We start from the raw sequence: 18,379 nt of genomic DNA, 5'->3' as shown, positions 1-18,379 counted from the left end.
TTCTATGTTCACTTTGGAGGAACCATCACAAACTCCCCCAGAGATCCTAGGATTTCAGCCTGTAAGGCCAACGTGTGGAGGGTGAATCCACAAAATGCATCCAGCCCAGACGGGGTACCTGCCACATACTAAAGACCTGTGCTGATCAACTGGCTGGTACGTTCACTGAGATCTTTAACCTCTTACCTTGGCAACGTGTGGTACCCACTGCTCCAAGCAGGCTTCCATTATACCAGTGCCCAAGAAGAGCGTGGTGACCTGCTTCAATGACTATCACCCAGTCGCACTTACATCCACAGTGATGAAGTATCTTGAAAGCTTCGTGATAAAGCACACCAACTACTGCTTGAGAAGCAACTTGAATTTGCTCCAATTTGCCTACTAGAGCAAAAGATCCACATCAGATGCCATCTGATCGGCTTTTCATTCAACCCTGGAACATCTGAACAGCAAGATGCAAACATCATGATGCATTTTATCAACTGCAGCTCAACATTCAACGCCATCATCCTCTTAAAACTAATCAATAAACTCCAATATGTTGTCCTCAATACCTCCTTATGCAATTGGACCCTCAATTTCAATTGCAGACCCCAGTCAATTCAGATTGGCAACATCATCTCCTCCATGATCTCCACCAGCACAGGTGCACCACAAGCCCCCTGCTCTACTCGCTTTACACTTATGACTGTGAGGCTAAGCACAGCTCCGATGTCATACTCAAGCTTGCTGATGAGACCACTGAGGATCTGAGTGGCTATACTAGGATTGTTATAGACTTTATTAAAACAGCTGTGGATGAGTGTGTACCCACAAAATCATTCGGGATTTTCCCCAGTCAGAAGCCCTGATGAACAATGAAATCTGGAACCTGCTGAGAGCTGGGTCAGAGGCATTCAAGTCTGGAGATCAAGAATGCTACAAGAGGTGCAGATATGATATCCAAATAGCCATCTCTCGGACGAAGTGGAGGTTGTGGACTAGACTGGAATCAATGAGGGATGCTCGACAGCTGTGGCCGGGTTTGAATGCCATAACCTCCTACAAAGCTAAATCTTGCAGCATAGGGGACAGCAGAGCTTTGCTTCCAGATGAGCTCAATGCCCTCTATGTTCGCTTTGACCACCAGAACAGGGAGGAACCATCATTCACCCCATGTCCCCTGATGATACTTTGGTCTCAGTGTCTGAAGATGACATGCGGGCTACCTTCAGGAAAGCAAATCCAAGGAAAACATCCGGTCCAGATGGAGTAACCTGGCCGAGTACTGAAGACCTGTGCCAACCAACTGGCTGGTGTGTTCACAGATATCTTCAACTTCTCGCTGAGAAGGCACTGAGCTCATCTGGTACTCACCTGCTTCAAGCAGGCTTCAATCATACCGGTGCCCAAGAAGAGCATGGTAACCTGTCTAAAAGACTATCGCCCAGTGGCACTTACATCCACAGAGGCTGGAGTTGAAGAACATCAGCTTTTGCCTGAATGGCGACTTGGATCACTCCAATTCGCCTACTGAAGCAATGGGTCTACAGCAGAAGCTATCTCATTGGCTTCACACAACCCTGCAACATCTGGACAGCATAGATGCATACATCAGGATGCTCTTTATCGATTACAACTTGGCATTTAACACCACCATCCCTTCAAAACTGATTGATAAACTCTAAGACCTGGGCCCCAATATCCCCTTGTGCAACTGGATCCTGGTTTTCCTCACTTGTAGACCCCAGTCGGTTCCGATTGGGACAAACATCTCCTCCACAATCTCCATTAGCACAGGAGCACCACAGGGATGTGTACTTAGCCCCCTGCTCTACTCACTTTACACCTCTGACTGTGTGGCTAAATACAGCTTCAACACCATATACAAGTTTGCTGATGACACCACTGTTGTGGGCTGTGTCAAATGTGTTGATGAATCAGCATACAGGAGCAAGATTGAAAATTGGGCTAAGTGATGTAATAACAACAGCCTCTCACTCAATGTCAATAAGACCAACAAACTGACGGTAGGCTTCAGGAGAGGGAAACCATGAGCCAGTAATCACTAGAGGATCCGAGGTGGAGAGAGACAGTAACTTTAAATTCTTGGGTGTCACTATCTCAGAGGACCTGTCCTGGACCCCAGTCAGTTTCCTTCTCCTGAAGTCAATAATCAGCTCCTTGGACTTTCGGACATCGAGTAAGAGGTTGTTGTTTTCACATCACTCAGCCAGGTTTTCAGATGAAATGCAACGGTGAAAAAAACATGACAGCGCCTCTACTTCCTCAGGAGTCTGCGGATGTTTGACATGTCATCGAAACCTTGCCAAACTTCTATAGATGTGTGGTGGAAAGTGTGCTGACTGGCTGCATTATGGCCTGGTACAGGAACACCAATGCCTTTGAGTGAAAAATCCTACAAACGGTACTGGATTCGGCCCAGTACATGACGGGTAAAACCTTCCCAGCCATTGAGCAAATCTACATGAAACATTGCCATAGAAAAGCAGCATCCATCATCAAAATCCTCACCACCCAGGCCATGCTCTTTTCTCACTGCTGCCATCAGGTAGAAGATACGTGTCTCAAGACTCACACCACCAGGTTCAAGAACAGCTACGACCCCTCAACTTTCAGGTTCTTGAGCAAAAGGGGATAATTACACTCATTTAAGAACTCTGTTATATTGATATTTCAAGCTCGTTATTTATTACTATTTATTTATATTTGCATTTGCACAGTTTGCTTACAGTTTACAGTTACTGTTCTATAGATTTGCTAAGTATGGCCACAGAATAAGAATCTCAGGGTTGTATGTGGTGACATGTATGTGCTCTGATCATAAGTTTTACTTTGAACTTTGTCATAGACCAAAGAAAAAGTGGTGACAAATCACTATATAGGAGGGAGATTGAAAACCTGGCTGAGTGATGCCAAAACAACAATCTCTTACTCAAAGTCAGAAAGTCCAAGGAGCTGATTATTGATTTCAGGAGAAGGAAACATGAGGTCTACAAATCAATCCTTATCGGAGGATCAGAAGTGGAGACAGATAGTCACTATAAATTGCTAGATGGTATTATTTCGGAGGAGCTGTCCTGGGCCCAGCATGTGAGTGGAATTACAAAGAAAGTACAGCGATACCTCTTCTTCCTTAGGAGTTTGCGGAGATTCAGCATGACATCTAAAACTTTGACAAGCTCCTATAGATGTGTAGTACAGAGTCCATTGACTGGCTGTTTCTCAGCCTGGTATGAAAACACCAATGCCCTTGAACAGAAAACCCTACAAAAGGTAGTGGATTTGGCCCAGTACATCATGGGTAAAGCCCTCCCCACCATTGAGCACATCAACATGAAACACTGCTCCAGAAAAGCAACAACCATCGCCAGGGACCCCCACCACCCAGGACATGCTCTCTTCTCACTGCTGCCATCAGAATGAAGGTACAAGAGCCTCAGAGCTCTCAACCTTGAGGGGTCAAGAACAGTTACTACCCCTCAACCATTGGGCCCTTGATCTAAAAGGGGACAACTTTACTCACCCCATCATTGAAATGTTCCCACAAACAATGGGCTCATTTTAAAGGACTCTTCACCTCATGTTCTCAATATCTATTGCTTATTTATTATTATTATTATTTCTTTTTACACAGTTCTACACTCCGGTTTAGTGCATTGGTTGGGCAGTCTTTCGTTGATTTTGTTATGGTTAATATTCTATGGATTTATTGAACATGCCCAAAAGAAAATGAACCTCAGGGTTACATATGGTGACATATAATATATGTACTTTGATAATAAATCACAAGGCGGGAGGAGATATAGCAGCGCGCCGTTCGTGCGCAGCTCTCCGGTGAAAATGACATTGTATCCGTTAAATAGCGGCCATGGACAATTCTGATTTGATGGAGACAGACGTGAAAGCACAGAGGAACATCTGGAGAAATTTCTGAAACGCAAGTTCGCTGCTGTAGTTACTGCGTGATCGAGAATCTTCCCGAGGGAAGGCCTCAAAATCCCTGGCTTTGCCTGCTGTTGGCAACCGAGATTGAGGTCGAATCATTCGGATACAGATGGTACTCGGTGTCAGAGAGCTGATCGGAGGCACAAAGTTTTCGGACGACTCAGAGTCGGACTGTGGTCGGGCATGGCAGGGAGAGTTTTTCTTCCTTCTCCCGTCTGCGTGAGATGTGGGACATTTGAGAGACTTTGAACTGTTTACTGTGCCCATGAGCTGTTCTTCATCAAGTTATGGTATTGTTGCACTGTTGTAACTATATGTTATAATTACGTGGCTTTGTTAGTTTTTTTTCAGTCCTGGTCTGTCCTATATTTTGTGATATCACACCGGAGGAAATATTGTATCATTTCTTAATGCATGCATTACTAAATGACAATAAAAGAGGACTACGTGTCTTCATAATCTAATCTAAATCTACTTTGAACTTTATTGCCACACACAGCTGTGGGGGCCAAGTCACTGGGTATTCCTAAAGCAAGAAGTTGATAGATGCTTGATTAGTAAGTGCATCAAAGAATACAGGGGGAGGTAGAAGAATGGGATTGAGAGGGAAAATAAATCAGCCATGATTGAATGGTGGAGCAGACTCGATGAGCCAAAAGGCCTAATTCTGTTCCTATGTTTTATGTTCTTGTGACTGACGAGGAGAGTTGGTTTCACAGTTCAGTGCGCTGTTTGTCACATGGTGCTGGTAAGACATTAAGGTTTCAAAGAGGAACCAGGAACAAAGTCAGTCATGCAACTGAGAAGCAGTCCCTTCAGTCCACTGAGCCTGTGTTGACCTTCAATGATCCACTTATGCTAATTCATTTTACTTCTCCCCACACTCCCATCGACTTCTATCACTCACCAAGGGCAATTTACAGTGGCCGTTTGACTATCCTACCGATCCGCGCCTCTTTGGATGCAGCGGGAAACCGAAGCATCCAAGGGAAGCCCATAGTCACTGGGAGAATCTACTCAGACAACCAAGGTCAGGATCAAACCCAAGTTATCGCGGCTGGGAGGCAGCAGCTCTATTACATGTGCCTGTGGAACCACACGGAAAGAGCAGAGAAGTGGGACTAATCAGATGGCTCATTCAAAGGACCAGTGCAGGTATCCTCAGAACAGCTGTGAACTGTAAAGGGTACATCGTACCCTACACTTCACGTGGAGCGTGGCCTGAACATTCATTCACAGCTCACTCACCATCTCATCTAGGTTTTTGAAGTCACACAACTGCCTCTGTGGTTTGGGTTTGGGAGGGATAACTTCAGCAGGTAGGTCCATCTCCTCACGGATTTCTTCCTCAATCTCCTCCTCCATCTGAATGAGGACAGGAGCCAACATGCCAAACTTGGAAGCTCTCCTGGCCACCTCCAGCAGACACAGCACAAAGTTCTTCTCATTCTTCCTCAGAACCAAGTCCTCTGTCTCGAACATGAGCACGTCTGCAATGAAAACAAATGCATGACAATTTAGTTACAGGCAGACAAGGAATCAATGCAAAGAACTGGATTTGTGTCATGGTTTTAACAACCTTGAGGGTTCAACAATCTTTTTAAACCAGATAAGAATAATCTTAAGTGTAGCTACTGCAGTAATAGTTAAAACAGTCGATTTGAATATAGTCTGTAAAGAGATAACTGATCAGTAGCTTACTGATATTAATCGACTACCCGAGTGCAGTGGAAGCATAGGACAAACAGGCTGCGCAGGCTGGCTGTGTGGTAAAGAAGGCATATGGTGTATTGGCCTTCATCAACCGAGGGATTGAGCTCAAGAGCCAAGAGGCAATGTTGCAGCTATATAGGAACCTCGTCAGACCCCACTTGGAGTACTGTGCTCAGTTCTGGTCACCTCACTGCAGGAAGGATGTGGAAACCATAGAAAGGGTGCAGAGGAGACTTACAAGGATGTTGCCTGGATTGGGGAGCATGCCTTGTGAGAATAGGTTGAGTGAACTCGGCCTTTTCTCCTTGGAGCGACGGAGGATGAGGGATGACTTGATGGAGGTGTATAAGATGATGAGAGGCATTGATCGCGTGGATAGTCAGAGGCTTTTTCCCAGGGCCTGAAATGGCTAACACGAGAGGCCGCAGCTTTGAGATGCTTGGAAGTAGGTACAGAGGAGATGTCAGGGGTAAGTCTTTTTTTACGCAGAGAGTGGTGAGTGCGTGGGATGGGCTGCCGGCGGATATGATAGGGTATTTTAAGAGTCTCCTGCACAGGAACATGGAGCTTAGAAAAAGAGAGGGCTATGGGTAACCCGAGGTAATTTCTAAAGTAAGTACATGTCCAGCACAGAATTGTGGGCCGAAGGGCCTGTAGGTTTTCTTTGTAGGCCGTTGGCTTGAAAGTCCCATTTGGAAGGACAACCTCTGTCAGTACAACAAATCCCCCAGCAGTCCACTACATAGTCAGGGCAGCATAGCATAGTGGTTAGCACAATGCTTTACAGTACAGACGACCCGTGTTCAATTCCCACCACTGCCTGTGAGGAGTTTGTTAGTTATCCCTGTGACCGCGTGGGTTTCCTCCCACAGTCCAAAAACCTACCGGTTGGTAGGTTAATAGGTCATAGTAAGTTGTCCCGTGATTAGCCTAGAATTAAATTGGGAGATTGTGGGCAGTGTGACTCAAAGGGCTGGAAGGGCCTATTCCACACTGTATCTCAATAACTAAATAGAAATAAAAAGTCTGTCGTGTGCAAGGGAAACTCTAGAGTACTTGCTGCTTTCCTTGCTTTTACCTGTGTCCTGCCTGGGTGATTTCCTAGTAAGAGGTAGTGCAGGTTCTGAAAATCTAGGGCAATACACATCGTGTGCTGGAAGACTCTGGAGGCAGCTCTCGGCCCAAAACGTCAACTCTTTATTCCCATCCATAGATGCTGCCTGGCCTGCTGAGCTCCTCCAGCACCTTGTGTGATTGCCTAGTACTTCGGGATTAGAAAGTTCTAAATTCATCTTCTTTCAACAATACATTTTATGTATATCATTGGGGTAGCAAGACATCAGAGGCAAATGTCATCCTGTCTGATGCAAAGTCACTGACCTGAAATGTTAGCAACACACATCAAAGTTGCTGGTGAACACAACAGGCCAGGCAGCCTCTCTAGGAAGAGGTACAGTCGACGTTTTGGGCCGAGACCCTTCGTCAGGATTTCAAATCTCTTACTAGCTCTTCCTTCAGTTAGTCCTGACGAAGGGGCTCGGCCTGAAACGTCAACTGTACCTCTTCCTAGAGATGCTGCCTGGCCTGCTGCGTTCACCAGCAACTTTGATGTGTGTTGCTTGAATTTCCAGCATCTGCAGAATTCCTTGTGTTTGCAACCTGAAGTGTTAACACCATTTCCCTCTCTAAAGACATGCCTGACCTATTGAATCTTTAGGATATTACACATTTTATTTTATTTATTAATAAAGTTGTTACTTACTGCGTACAGGAAGTGGCCATCCAGCCCACTGCCCATCCTAGCTCCTATCTCTCCTGTTCCCTTCTCCTTATTCCTCTGTGGCACTGCAGTGCCAGTCAGTTGCCCCTCGGCTCATCTGACAGTTCCCTACACTGAGGGGTAGTTTACCACAGACAATGAACCTGCCATGAAGCCTTTGGGGTGTGAAAGTGGTACATCTGGTCTTCCAGCAGAACACATGTAAAGAGAAAACATGCAAACTCCACAAAGATCACACTGGAAGTCAGGATCAAGCCTGGTCACTTGAGCTATGAAGTTCAAAGTACATTTATTATCAAAGTATGTATACTATGTTGAGATTCGTCTCCTCACAGGCAGCAATGCTAAGTTTTCACCACTCTACCACTGTTCGCTGATGGGCATGTCACAGGAATGCTGCAGGAGAGGGCTAAGACCACTCCAGCAGGGTCTTCATTGTGTCTCTGATCCTCCAAGAGATCACAACCTTGTCGGAGGGTTTGGAGACTTGCGTGCCTTAGTGACCCAGAGAGCTTTGTTGGCTGGAGTCAAGGCTTTATGCTTTGGCTCTTGGTAGGGGTCACCCTTGCCAAGCAGGTCAAAGGGTAGAGGACAGACTGGTGGTCCACCAGATCTCTGGGTTTCAGGGTTCAGCTCAGGGCTATCAACCCTGACTGGTCCAAAAACAAAAATTGTTACGGAGACAGCAATAAAGAATCCTTGTACATCTGAGTGTGATGGTATTCCTGAGTCTCCACCCGGGACTTGCGTGACTGACAGTAGTGAAAACTGAGATGAAGCTACTGACATGACAGAGGAAGCCCTGAACACCGCTATAGTTGGAGGACTTTCATTGCTGCCCTAGATGCCAGTGGTGTAACAGGCAGTAAGTACACTCTCTCTGATCACTGGGCTCATCCTTGATATGACTCTCAGGAACAGACCTTCCATTCAACGTGTCTGCTCTGATCTGCAACTAGTACCACATTCAATTACACCAGACCACGAGTTAACTTCCACGAATAGTATCTGAGCTGATCAACAGCTTCACACAGAGAACAGAACCTCTCAAATGGAAAGGCATTTGGAACTGGTCAATCCACAAACCAGGTGCACCCTCCCTTTCCCGAAAGCCTGAGGGCCTCCATCTCGCAATAAGTGACTGGAGATATTTTCCAACCAACAGGGTGACGTCTTTGCTAACCACCATTGCTTCAGAGATCTAAACACTTCATACAAGTGGACAAGAACATCAGGAACAAAAATAGACCATTCAGCCACTCAAATCACATCTAATCCATAGCATCATTAAAAACCCACATTAAGCCATTCAGCCCATTACATCTGTGCTGATATAAAAGCTCTAACCCAGCTTAAACCCATCTTCCAGCACTAGGTCTGTGGCCCTGCAGGCTACAGATATCCAAGCATAAGTCCAAGTACTGTGGAAATGCGGTGAGAACTTTGACCTCTGCCAGCATGTCACGCAGGGAATTCTGACCCCAAAACCATCTATGCAAAGAGGATTCTCTTCACCTTCCCTCGGATCCTCTCACTACTTACTTTCAATCCTCTTGACCCTTTCACTTGGGGAAATTTTAGTGAACCCACTCAGGCCTCACACATTTTATTCACCCTGGTCAAACGTTCTGCTGTCCCAAACAGAATAACCCTGACCTTTCCTCAGAGCCACAATTTTCCAATTCAGGCACAACCTTGCAAATCGTCTCTCCATCCTGCTCAGGGAGATCACATCCTTCCTGCAGTTAGGTGACCAGACTTACGCATGGCTTGCAAGCTGTCACCTAACCAGAGTCATAGGTTCTAACAATATGGAATCAGCTCCTTTGCCCCAATGAGACCATACCAACTACCTTTAACTATTCATTGATTCTGTTATGGTTATTATTATTCTATATTTATTATGTATGTCCACAAGAAAATGAACCTCAGGGCTGTATACGGTGACACATATGTACTTTGATAATAAAAACCTACAGTCAAGATGGTGCCTGCATACAACACTCCTTTGGTTGACATCTTCTGGATAGATCACGAAACCATATATTTCACCTCTTTTATGTCTTTTACTTTTGTATTTCGTCTTGGATATAATTCTGGAACTGTTGGAGCCTGTGATTTGCAGTTCGGAGATCATTTGGGTGTTCCAGAGCTCTGCACTCTCTGAGAAGATTCTGGGAGGCAGAGGCACGAACCCCATGGTGAACAGGCTGCGGGACGGGCGCAAGCCGAGGTTTAACTTCATTTCACCGAAAAGGACGAGGCAACTGCAGAAGGAGACCACCGACTGCTTGCCTTTTGATCGCCCTGTTACCAGAGAGGGAAGAGCCTGCCACCGTGACCAGAGAATGTTTCTGCGTTTTGGATATGGACTTGCACTATAGACTTTTTTTTCTGTCTTATAGTTTTTTTTACATTCTGTGGTTTTTTGCCCGATCTTTCTCCTTTTTTGTGTGGTGGGGGGTGGGGCTTTGGGGGTGGACGTGCCTGTTCCATTTTGTTCAGATTTTCTGTGTGGTGATGAAGGATTTGGGGGTTGATGTGCCTATTCCATTTTTGGTCAATTTTTTTGTGCAGAGAGGGGGGATTAGGGGTTGACGATTGTGCTGCTTTTCTTTTCTTTCTTGGTTTCATGGCTACCTGGAGAAGAAGAATTTCAGAGTTGTATACTTTGATAATAAATGAACCTTTGAACCTTTTGAACCTTAACGTTTACTTTGAACTAATCAGCATACAGGAGCAAGATAGGACATCTGTTTCAACAACTTCTTTTTATTGTACTTGTGCATATGACAATAAATTGGACGTGGGTTATTTGTTATTCTTTCCACATTGCCAACATCTCCCCCAGCCCTCCCACCCCCAGATCCACTCATATACAGTACAGAGCAACTTACGGTGTAGAGAGTTCTGCCCTAAACTCCCTGCTCTTATATTCTGTGCCTCAGCTACAAGTGGAAATATTCTGTTAGACCTTCTTAACCAACATGTTGACCCATCTCACTCCCATTACAGATCAGTGGACATATTCTCCAAAGTCCTTTGTTTCCTTCATTGATTCAATATCCTCCCATTTACTGCACATTCCCTCGCCCTGATGGGTCTCCCCAAATGCATTATGATTCCATTTGATATTGGTTGATTATTGTCACATTATAAAATGCAGTGAAAAGTTTGTCTTGCATAATATTCTTATAGATTAAATGATTATACAGTGCATTTAACTAGAATAAGATATAACAAAAACAATGCCAGATCATAATGTGGTAAATTGTGAAGCCAAGCCTCCATCTTATCATACAAGAGGTCCATTCACGAGTCAGATAGCAGTGGAATTGAAACAATCCTTGAATTTGGTGGTATGCGCTTTCAGGCTTTTGTACCTTCATCTGGATAGGAGAGGGAAGAAGAGAGAATGTCTGGGGTGGGAGGGATGTTTGATTATACTGGCTGCTTTACTAAGGCACCAAGAATTATAGATGAAGTTAAGTTCAAGTTTATTATCAACCATACACACGTATATCACCAAATAAAACAATGTTCCTCTGGACCAAGATGCACAATATAGCACATATAACTCACACAACACACAAAGTAATATTACCACAAACAAATTGTGCATTTATAACACAGGTTAAAAAGTAAACAGTATAACGTTTCTGGCACTTCATGCATGATGAGACCTGGCTGGTGTCAGGGAGTTCAATGGCCTTACCGTCCCAGCGATGAAACTGTTCCCATCCTAACAGTTTTTGTCCTATTGCTACAGTACCTCCTACCCAATAGTAGGGGGTCAAAGAGATTGCTGGATGGATGGGAGGGATCGTTGATAATGCTAAGGCCCTGCGTACGCAGCACTCCTGATAAATATCTCAAATGGGTGAAAGAGAGACCCTGATAATCATCTCAGCAGTCCTTTGTCAGTGCTTACAGTCATATGCCATACAGGCAGAGGGGAGGCTGGTCTCAGTGACGTGCTGAGCTGTTTCTACAACTCTCCAAAGTTTCTTGTGGTCATATGTACAGTTGCCATACCAAGCTGTTATGCATCCTGATGGAATGCTTTCTCTGATGCTTTGATAAAAACTTGTAAGAGTTGTCAGGGACACATCAAACTTCTTTAGCCTCCCGAGAACATAGAGGGTTGGTGAGATTTCTTGGCCATGACATCAGGACAGGCTATTGGTGACCTAGAAACTTGAAGCTCTCAACTGTCTCAACCTCAACACCATTGATGTAGACATAGCATGTGCACTGCCTCCTTTTCTGAAGTCTATGAGCATCTCTTTTGTTTTGCTGACATTGTGGGAAATCACCAAACTGTCTGCCTTTTTCATATCTCATTGTTATTTGAGATGTCACCCACTACAGTGGTATCATCTGCAAATAAGTAGATCTACCCATCTACAAGTTTGCAAAGTTTCTACCCCTTGAATTCCTCAACCAGAGGAAACAATTGCTCTTCATCTCCCTTAAAATACTTTTTACTTGATGAAATGCAAATCAATTTCTGCAAGCTGCCCTTGTAATTCTCTCCAGTTTTCCACATTAACAGGCAGATGCCAGCTGCAGATGAAGTAAAGGAAGTGGAAGTCATCTTTAGATCATTGTTCTCCCAACATCATTGATGTAAGACCTGGTAAAGATCAAAGGAAAGGTAAAGATCAAAGGAAAAGCAAAGAACAAATGGAGCTACAAATGGCAGTGTATTTCGGCATCAATTCCCTTTTGCTGATGTTTGTCAGTGCTTTGTGACGTTAGTTTCCCTGAAGGTTAAGCTGTAAACAGTCTGGTCCCAGGGTGGTATGAACAGGGTTTCCAGTGCAATCTCTGCTCCAGATGCACCAGGATCTCTGATGAGCACAGTTTAAAGGGATGGCACAGCCCACAGTTAACCACATAGTGCCCATGTTAAATGCAGTCCAATCATAATCAAATCCGTCACAAACTTTGTGCCCCCGATATATCCAAATATTCCCAGGTTCCTCGCGAGAGTGATCATCACACCAAATCTCGTGCCACGTCATGCAAGATGTCAGGAGAGGTGATCAAAAGCCCTGTCAGAGACAGGTTTCAGGAGAGATCGAAAGGGAAGTCCAGAGCTTGGATTCTGAGCAAAGATATATTCCCCAAAGGTGAGGGATCAAAATCCAAGGACATTAATTTTGGCTCAATATAGGGTGAAGTCCACAGGTGCTGGCTTAGTTGGTGTTCAACCCTACAGGTGTTTGTACATCAGTAGATTCAGTCACAAAGGTGTTCCTATTTGTTGGGGTTCAGTCCCACAGGTAGTGGTACAATTTAGGGATCATCATGCCATCTTCCTTTGCCACCACTTTTCCATCAGATGGGACACATGTATCCACCCCACCTTCTATCTCACATGATGTTGCATTTCAGGGTTCAGGCCCACTGGAGGTAGGACATCTGTCATGACTTTCCTCCCACTCCCACACTACTAACTCCAGAGTCTTCCATGGTCCCTTGTGCTCAGTTCCTCACTCCGGCTGCTAGCCCCAAATTTTCATGCTTTCTATCCATCCTCCAAAATCTCTGGACTTCTGATTCTCATCAACAGCACTCTCCTAATTTTCATCATTTGTACTTTGGTACCTGTGCCTTCAAACGGGAAGGAAATACCACCGACTCCTTCCCTAAATCTCTCTGCCTCTTTATTCTCCAATAGGTCCTTCATCTTCACAAGCTTTTGACCATCTGCTCGTGTAGCTTAAGAACTCATATTCAGCAAGTTTAATGTAAAGCAAATTACAATCAATGGTCCAGAAAATCTGCCAGTCCAGCACCAAAGTCCCAAACATACTGGTTATCCGAGTGGCACTGTTTAGAAATGCAAAATACTACTGCTACAGTTAGCTATGTGTCTGGTGATAGTCTCACTTCTGTTTGTGTCAATAACAGATGCCAGCAGTTCAAGCATTCAGCAATGCGCAGCAGGTGAAGCACCTCCCACCCACTTTCCTCCAACCTGTACAACTGAAAGGACAGAACTCTGAGTTAGTGACCCTCAATTTGGCTTCACAGGGAGTCAAATTCCAGAGGTGAAATGAGGGTGACTGTCTTCAGCATTGAGTGTGCATCTGATGGTGGTGTTGTAGCACGTAAAACTGAAGTCCATGAGCATTAAGGGAAAACACTACAATAGTTGCAATCTTATTTCCCAGACCCACGATATTACTACACAAGGTCCTCAGCTCCTCCAGCCACTTGATCATATTAGTCCCTTCCGATTAGGTGAGAAGTAAAGATCGCCAATGACAGTACTCCGTTCAATTCTATTTGCGGTGTCAGAACATGAAGCAACATCTAGACAATATTCAGACAGGGGCTGATAAGTGGCATCTAACAATCTACCACAAAAGTTCCAGACAAAAATATTCACCAACAAGAGAAAGTCAATGCACCTGTCCTTCACTTCGAGTGGTATTAACATTGACAATAATGTCCTGCAGGTCACCATAGAAACTCAAGCAGAGCAGATTAGAAGTTGGGTATCCTACAGTAAATGGTTTGTATCCTAATACCCAAAAGCCTTTCCACCATTTACAATCATTTCAAGAGTAAGGTGGAATACTCTCCACTTGCTTCAAAACCAGTCAAGAAGCTTGTCACCACTGAGGATAGGAAGACTATTGATTGGCATCCACTCAGCCACCCTAAATGTGTTGTCCCCTTCATGTCTTGTGCTCACTGGCTGTGATGCAACAAGAAACTGCACAGCAGGTAGCCCTATACACCACTCTTACAGTACCTCCCAAACCTGTCTCCACTTCCACCGAAAAGCACAACGTGGGAACACCACCACCTAGTCATCCACCATGGCTGAAATATATCACCATTCCTTCACTGATGTTGAGTCTGCATTGTGGAACTCCATCAGCACTCCTGAAACAACTCAAGAAGATAGTTCACCACTTTCTGAAGGACAATAAACACTAGCTTTAAAATCTCACACCCCCGGAAAATCTTTAAAATGTAAAATATTAAAAAGTTCTTCATATGAAGTTTGTCACGCACCCTCACAGGACTGTGCTATGTTCATTGTAGGACTGTGCTCTTGTGGCCCATACTCCAGAGGATCTTCAGACTGTCCTTGCTGTGGCAGTGAGAGCGTACAGCAGGATGGGGCTGACTGTCAATACCACCAAGACAGAAGAGGTTTGCCAATGGAGTACCAGTGTCCCACCCACTCTACCTGCCTTCACTGTTGGTGATGAAAAGCTGTTAGTAGTGCCATCTTTCAAATATCTGGGGAGCATTCTCTGAGGATAGCAGCATTGACAACGACATCCAGAGCAGCATTAAACGGGCATTAGCTGCCTTTGGGAGACTTCGGCATAGAGCCTTTCAGAACAGGAGCCTTCGTCCCTCCACAAAGGTCGCCGTATACCAAGTGGTCTGTGTCACCACCCTCCTTTATAGCTGTGAAGCTGCAGCCATCACATCAAGTCCTTGGAGCGCTACCACATAAGCTGTCTCCAGCGCATCCTGGGAATTACCTGGTGTGTGCGGGTGCCTCACACTGAAATACTTGTAAAGACCAACTGCAGGAGTATTGAGGCCATGATCACCCAGCGTCAGCTGCAGTGGCTGGGGCACGTGATAAAGATGCCCTCGTGTCGGCTACCCCGCAGAGTGTTACACAGCCAGCTACATCATGGTCAACGCTCAGCTGGAGGGCCGAAGAAGTGCTATAGGGATCAGATGAAGAATGCTTTAAGGAAGTGCAAGATCAAAGCCAAGGACCTGGAGGAGGTTGCTGCTGACTGTACCACTTGATGACAGCTGTGTAGGGACAGGGTTCATATTCTGGACATGGAAAGAACAACCAGAAGACAGCAGAAGAGAGCCAGGAGAAATGCAACCATGGTTGCCACCACTACCACATATACATGTCCCACCTGCAATAGAGCTTGTGGGTCCAGGATAGGACTGTATAGTCATCAAAGATCTCACCATTAAAGGAGTGGACATTGGATTTTGATGGACAACCGAAGAAGACTGAGCAAATGCATCACTGAAGATTTATTGAACTGACTCTCTTGTTCCTCAGGTGGAATGGAACAGAAAGAGAGTATGCTAATACCTAGAGAGAAGGCCCAAGTCCCAGCCCTGACTTACCCCTCAACTAATATACGAAAACAGATGATAAAAACTTTATAAATACCAGTAAGTCTGCAGATGCTGGAAATCCAAAGCAATACACGTAAAATGCTGGAGAAACTCAGCAGGTCAGGCAGAACTATGGAACTGAATAGATAGTCAACATTTCAGGCCCAGAGTCTTCTTCAGGACTGAGAAGAAAGGGAGAAGATGCCAGAATAAAAAGGTGGGGGGAGGGGAAAGAGGCTAGATGGAAGGTGATAGGTGAGGCCAGGTAGCTGGGAAAGATCAAGGGCTGGAGAAGACTTTGTTGCTGTAGCAGGGATCAGTAATGCATCACATTATGCCCACGTTAGTGGAGAAAACTACTCCATTGGCAACAGAAATATAATCAGTGTGCGGTGCGCCTGTGACCGACCACAAATACAGGAGAGACAGCAGATCTGGAATCGGGAGCAACATCCAGAGGCGCTGAAGGAACTCAACAGTTCGGGCAGCATCTGTGGAAGGAAATGGACAGTCGATGTTTCGGGTGAAACTCTTCAGCCTGGACTGTTGAGTTCCTACAGCTTTTTGTAGGCTTTTAAATGCAAATTATTTTCTTCTTACAAAACGAAAACAAAGAGTTGGTGGAGAGTCAGTAGTCAGAGAGTATACTGGGTAATTGGAAAGGAAGGTCAACAACGGAGCGAGGAATAGTTTAGGACTACAACCCCAGGGGAACGGGCGCAACATTCAAATAACCACACTGCCTTGGCTAACACTGGGGGAGTGTGCACTCAGGTAACGCAGAGCAGCGGCTGCTGACTGGAACCTAGGGGAGTGGGGACTGGGTCGCAGTGGGAGGGGAGGGGAGGGGAGGGGAGGGGAGGGGAGGGGGCCGAGAGGGAATTTTAGAGGAGCGGCTGGGAACCCCGGGGTGAGAGCAGCGACGGGCCGGCAGGCTACCTTTGATCTGCAGCTGCTTACGGCACCACTGGATGAAGTTGGAAACGTTGTCCCGGGCTAGGAAGGTGCCGGGCTGAGCGGCCGCCGTGTAGGTGACGCCGGCTCTCGGCAGCTGCATTTTGCCCCCGAGCTCCGGGTAGTCCTGGCAGAAGTCCTGGGCCACCTGGCTGACGTTGTTGGCGTGCTGGCACAGCACGGAGCCGGTCTCCAGGTCCCGCAGGAAGCGCTCCAGCCCGGTGCCCAGCCCGTACAGTTCGTTTAGCCACTCGGCCAAATCCTCCTTCATTGCCACCAGATACTCCTCGCTCGACCTGAAGGGACGGATGCTCTTGACGGTGGCTGACTGGATGTTGGCCATGCTCAGGGCTCCGGCTCCGGCTCAGCCCCGGGACCCACCAGTCACAAACTTGTTCTAAGTCGCTCTTCGCTCAGGAGGGGCTCCCCGGCCGAGTAGCTCGGCGCCTGGTATCGAGAAGGGGCTTCTCGCCCTCTTGGACGCGGTGTTTACACTCACATACTTGTGTTTCCTATTCAGCCCGCTCCCTGGCGACGGGAAAGCCATCCTCCACCTCCCCGGCTTAACCCCTCCCTGCCCGGGCTGACAGCCAGTAAGCCCAGCATCACTGTCTCGCTTTCTGGGATGTTGAGGGGTTGGAGGGTTCGGGCGGGATTGGTAATGGGTTTATATGTGTCACGTGCACTGAGGTACAGTGAAAATCTTTTTGTTTGCATGTCATCCGGACAAATCATTCGTACTCAAGTACATCCAGATAGTACAAAGGGAAGAACAATATCATAATGCAGAAATGAGTGCTACAGTCACAGAGAAAGTGCACTGTAGGCAGGCAACAAAGTGCAGAGATCAGGGTGTGGGGTAGACTAAGCGATGAAATTTCACCTTTATTGTTGTTCCATAGCCGGACCACAGCGGAGATAGAAGCGACGGCGCTGATGTGCAGGATCAACCACACTTGCTGAAGGGCGGTGTACGCTCAAGGGGCCGATTGGCCTGCTCCTGTTCCGATTTTCTCTGCTCTTTCGCTAAACTTTCTACACCAGAGCTCTCCCTGCCCGCTATGTTCAGTTGGGTAAACTTCTCCACTCCTTTGAGAAGTGGCAGGTGGAGTTCAACACGGCGAAGTGTGAAGTGATTCATAGAAACATAGAAAATGGGTGCAGGAGTAGGCCATTCGGCCCTTCGAGCCTGCACCGCCATTTATTATGATCATGGCTGATCCTCCAACTCAGAACCCCTCCCCAGCCTTCCCTCCATACCCCCTGACCCCCGTAGCCACAAGGGCCATATCTAACTCCCTCTTAAATACAGCCAATGAACTGGCCTCAACTGTTTCCTGTGGCAGAGAATTCCACAGATTCACCACTCTCTGTGTGAAGAAGTTTTTCCTAATCTTGGTCCTAAAAGGCTTCCCCTCTATCCTCAAACTGTGACCCCTCGTTCTGGACTTCCCCAACATCAGGAACAATCTTCCTGCATCTAGCCTGTCCAATCCCTTTAGGATCTTATACGTTTCAATCAGAACCCCCTCAATCTTCTAAATTCCAACGAGTACAAGCCCAGTTCATCCAGTCTTTCTTCATATGAAAGTCCTGCCATCCCAGGAATCAATCTGGTGAACCTTCTTTGTACTCCCTCTATGGCAAGGATGTCTTTCCTCAGATTAGGGGACCAAAACTGCACACAATACTCTAGGTGTGGTCTCACCAAGGCCTTGTACAACTGCAGTAGTACCTCCCTGCTCCTGTACTCAAATCCTCTCGCTATAAATGCCAGCATACCATTCGCCTTTTTCACCGCCTGCTGTACCTGCATGCCCACTTTCAATGACTGGTGTATAATGACACCCAGGT

At 46.1% G+C, this 18,379-nt stretch overlaps 1 protein-coding gene across 1 annotated transcript in view; it reads right to left on the bottom strand.

Moving 5' to 3' along the window:
- The window catches only part of LOC134336727 (GAS2-like protein 2A), a 47,734-nt gene extending 30,859 nt beyond the window's left edge, over positions 1–16,875 (bottom strand). Inside the window, exons 1-2 of the mRNA XM_063031139.1 lie at positions 16,511–16,875; positions 5,197–5,438 (exon numbers count right to left, since the gene is read on the bottom strand). Coding sequence (XP_062887209.1) covers positions 5,197–5,438; positions 16,511–16,868 — 600 coding nt within the window. The 5' untranslated portion in view covers positions 16,869–16,875. The remainder of the gene's footprint in view (positions 1–5,196; positions 5,439–16,510) is intronic.
- Positions 16,876–18,379: the final 1,504 nt, after the last annotated feature.

Source organism: Mobula hypostoma, chromosome 23, assembly GCF_963921235.1.
Source record: "Mobula hypostoma chromosome 23, sMobHyp1.1, whole genome shotgun sequence".
Classification (NCBI taxonomy): Eukaryota; Metazoa; Chordata; class Chondrichthyes; order Myliobatiformes; family Myliobatidae; genus Mobula; species Mobula hypostoma.
This window is presented reverse-complemented; position numbering and strand designations above follow the sequence as displayed.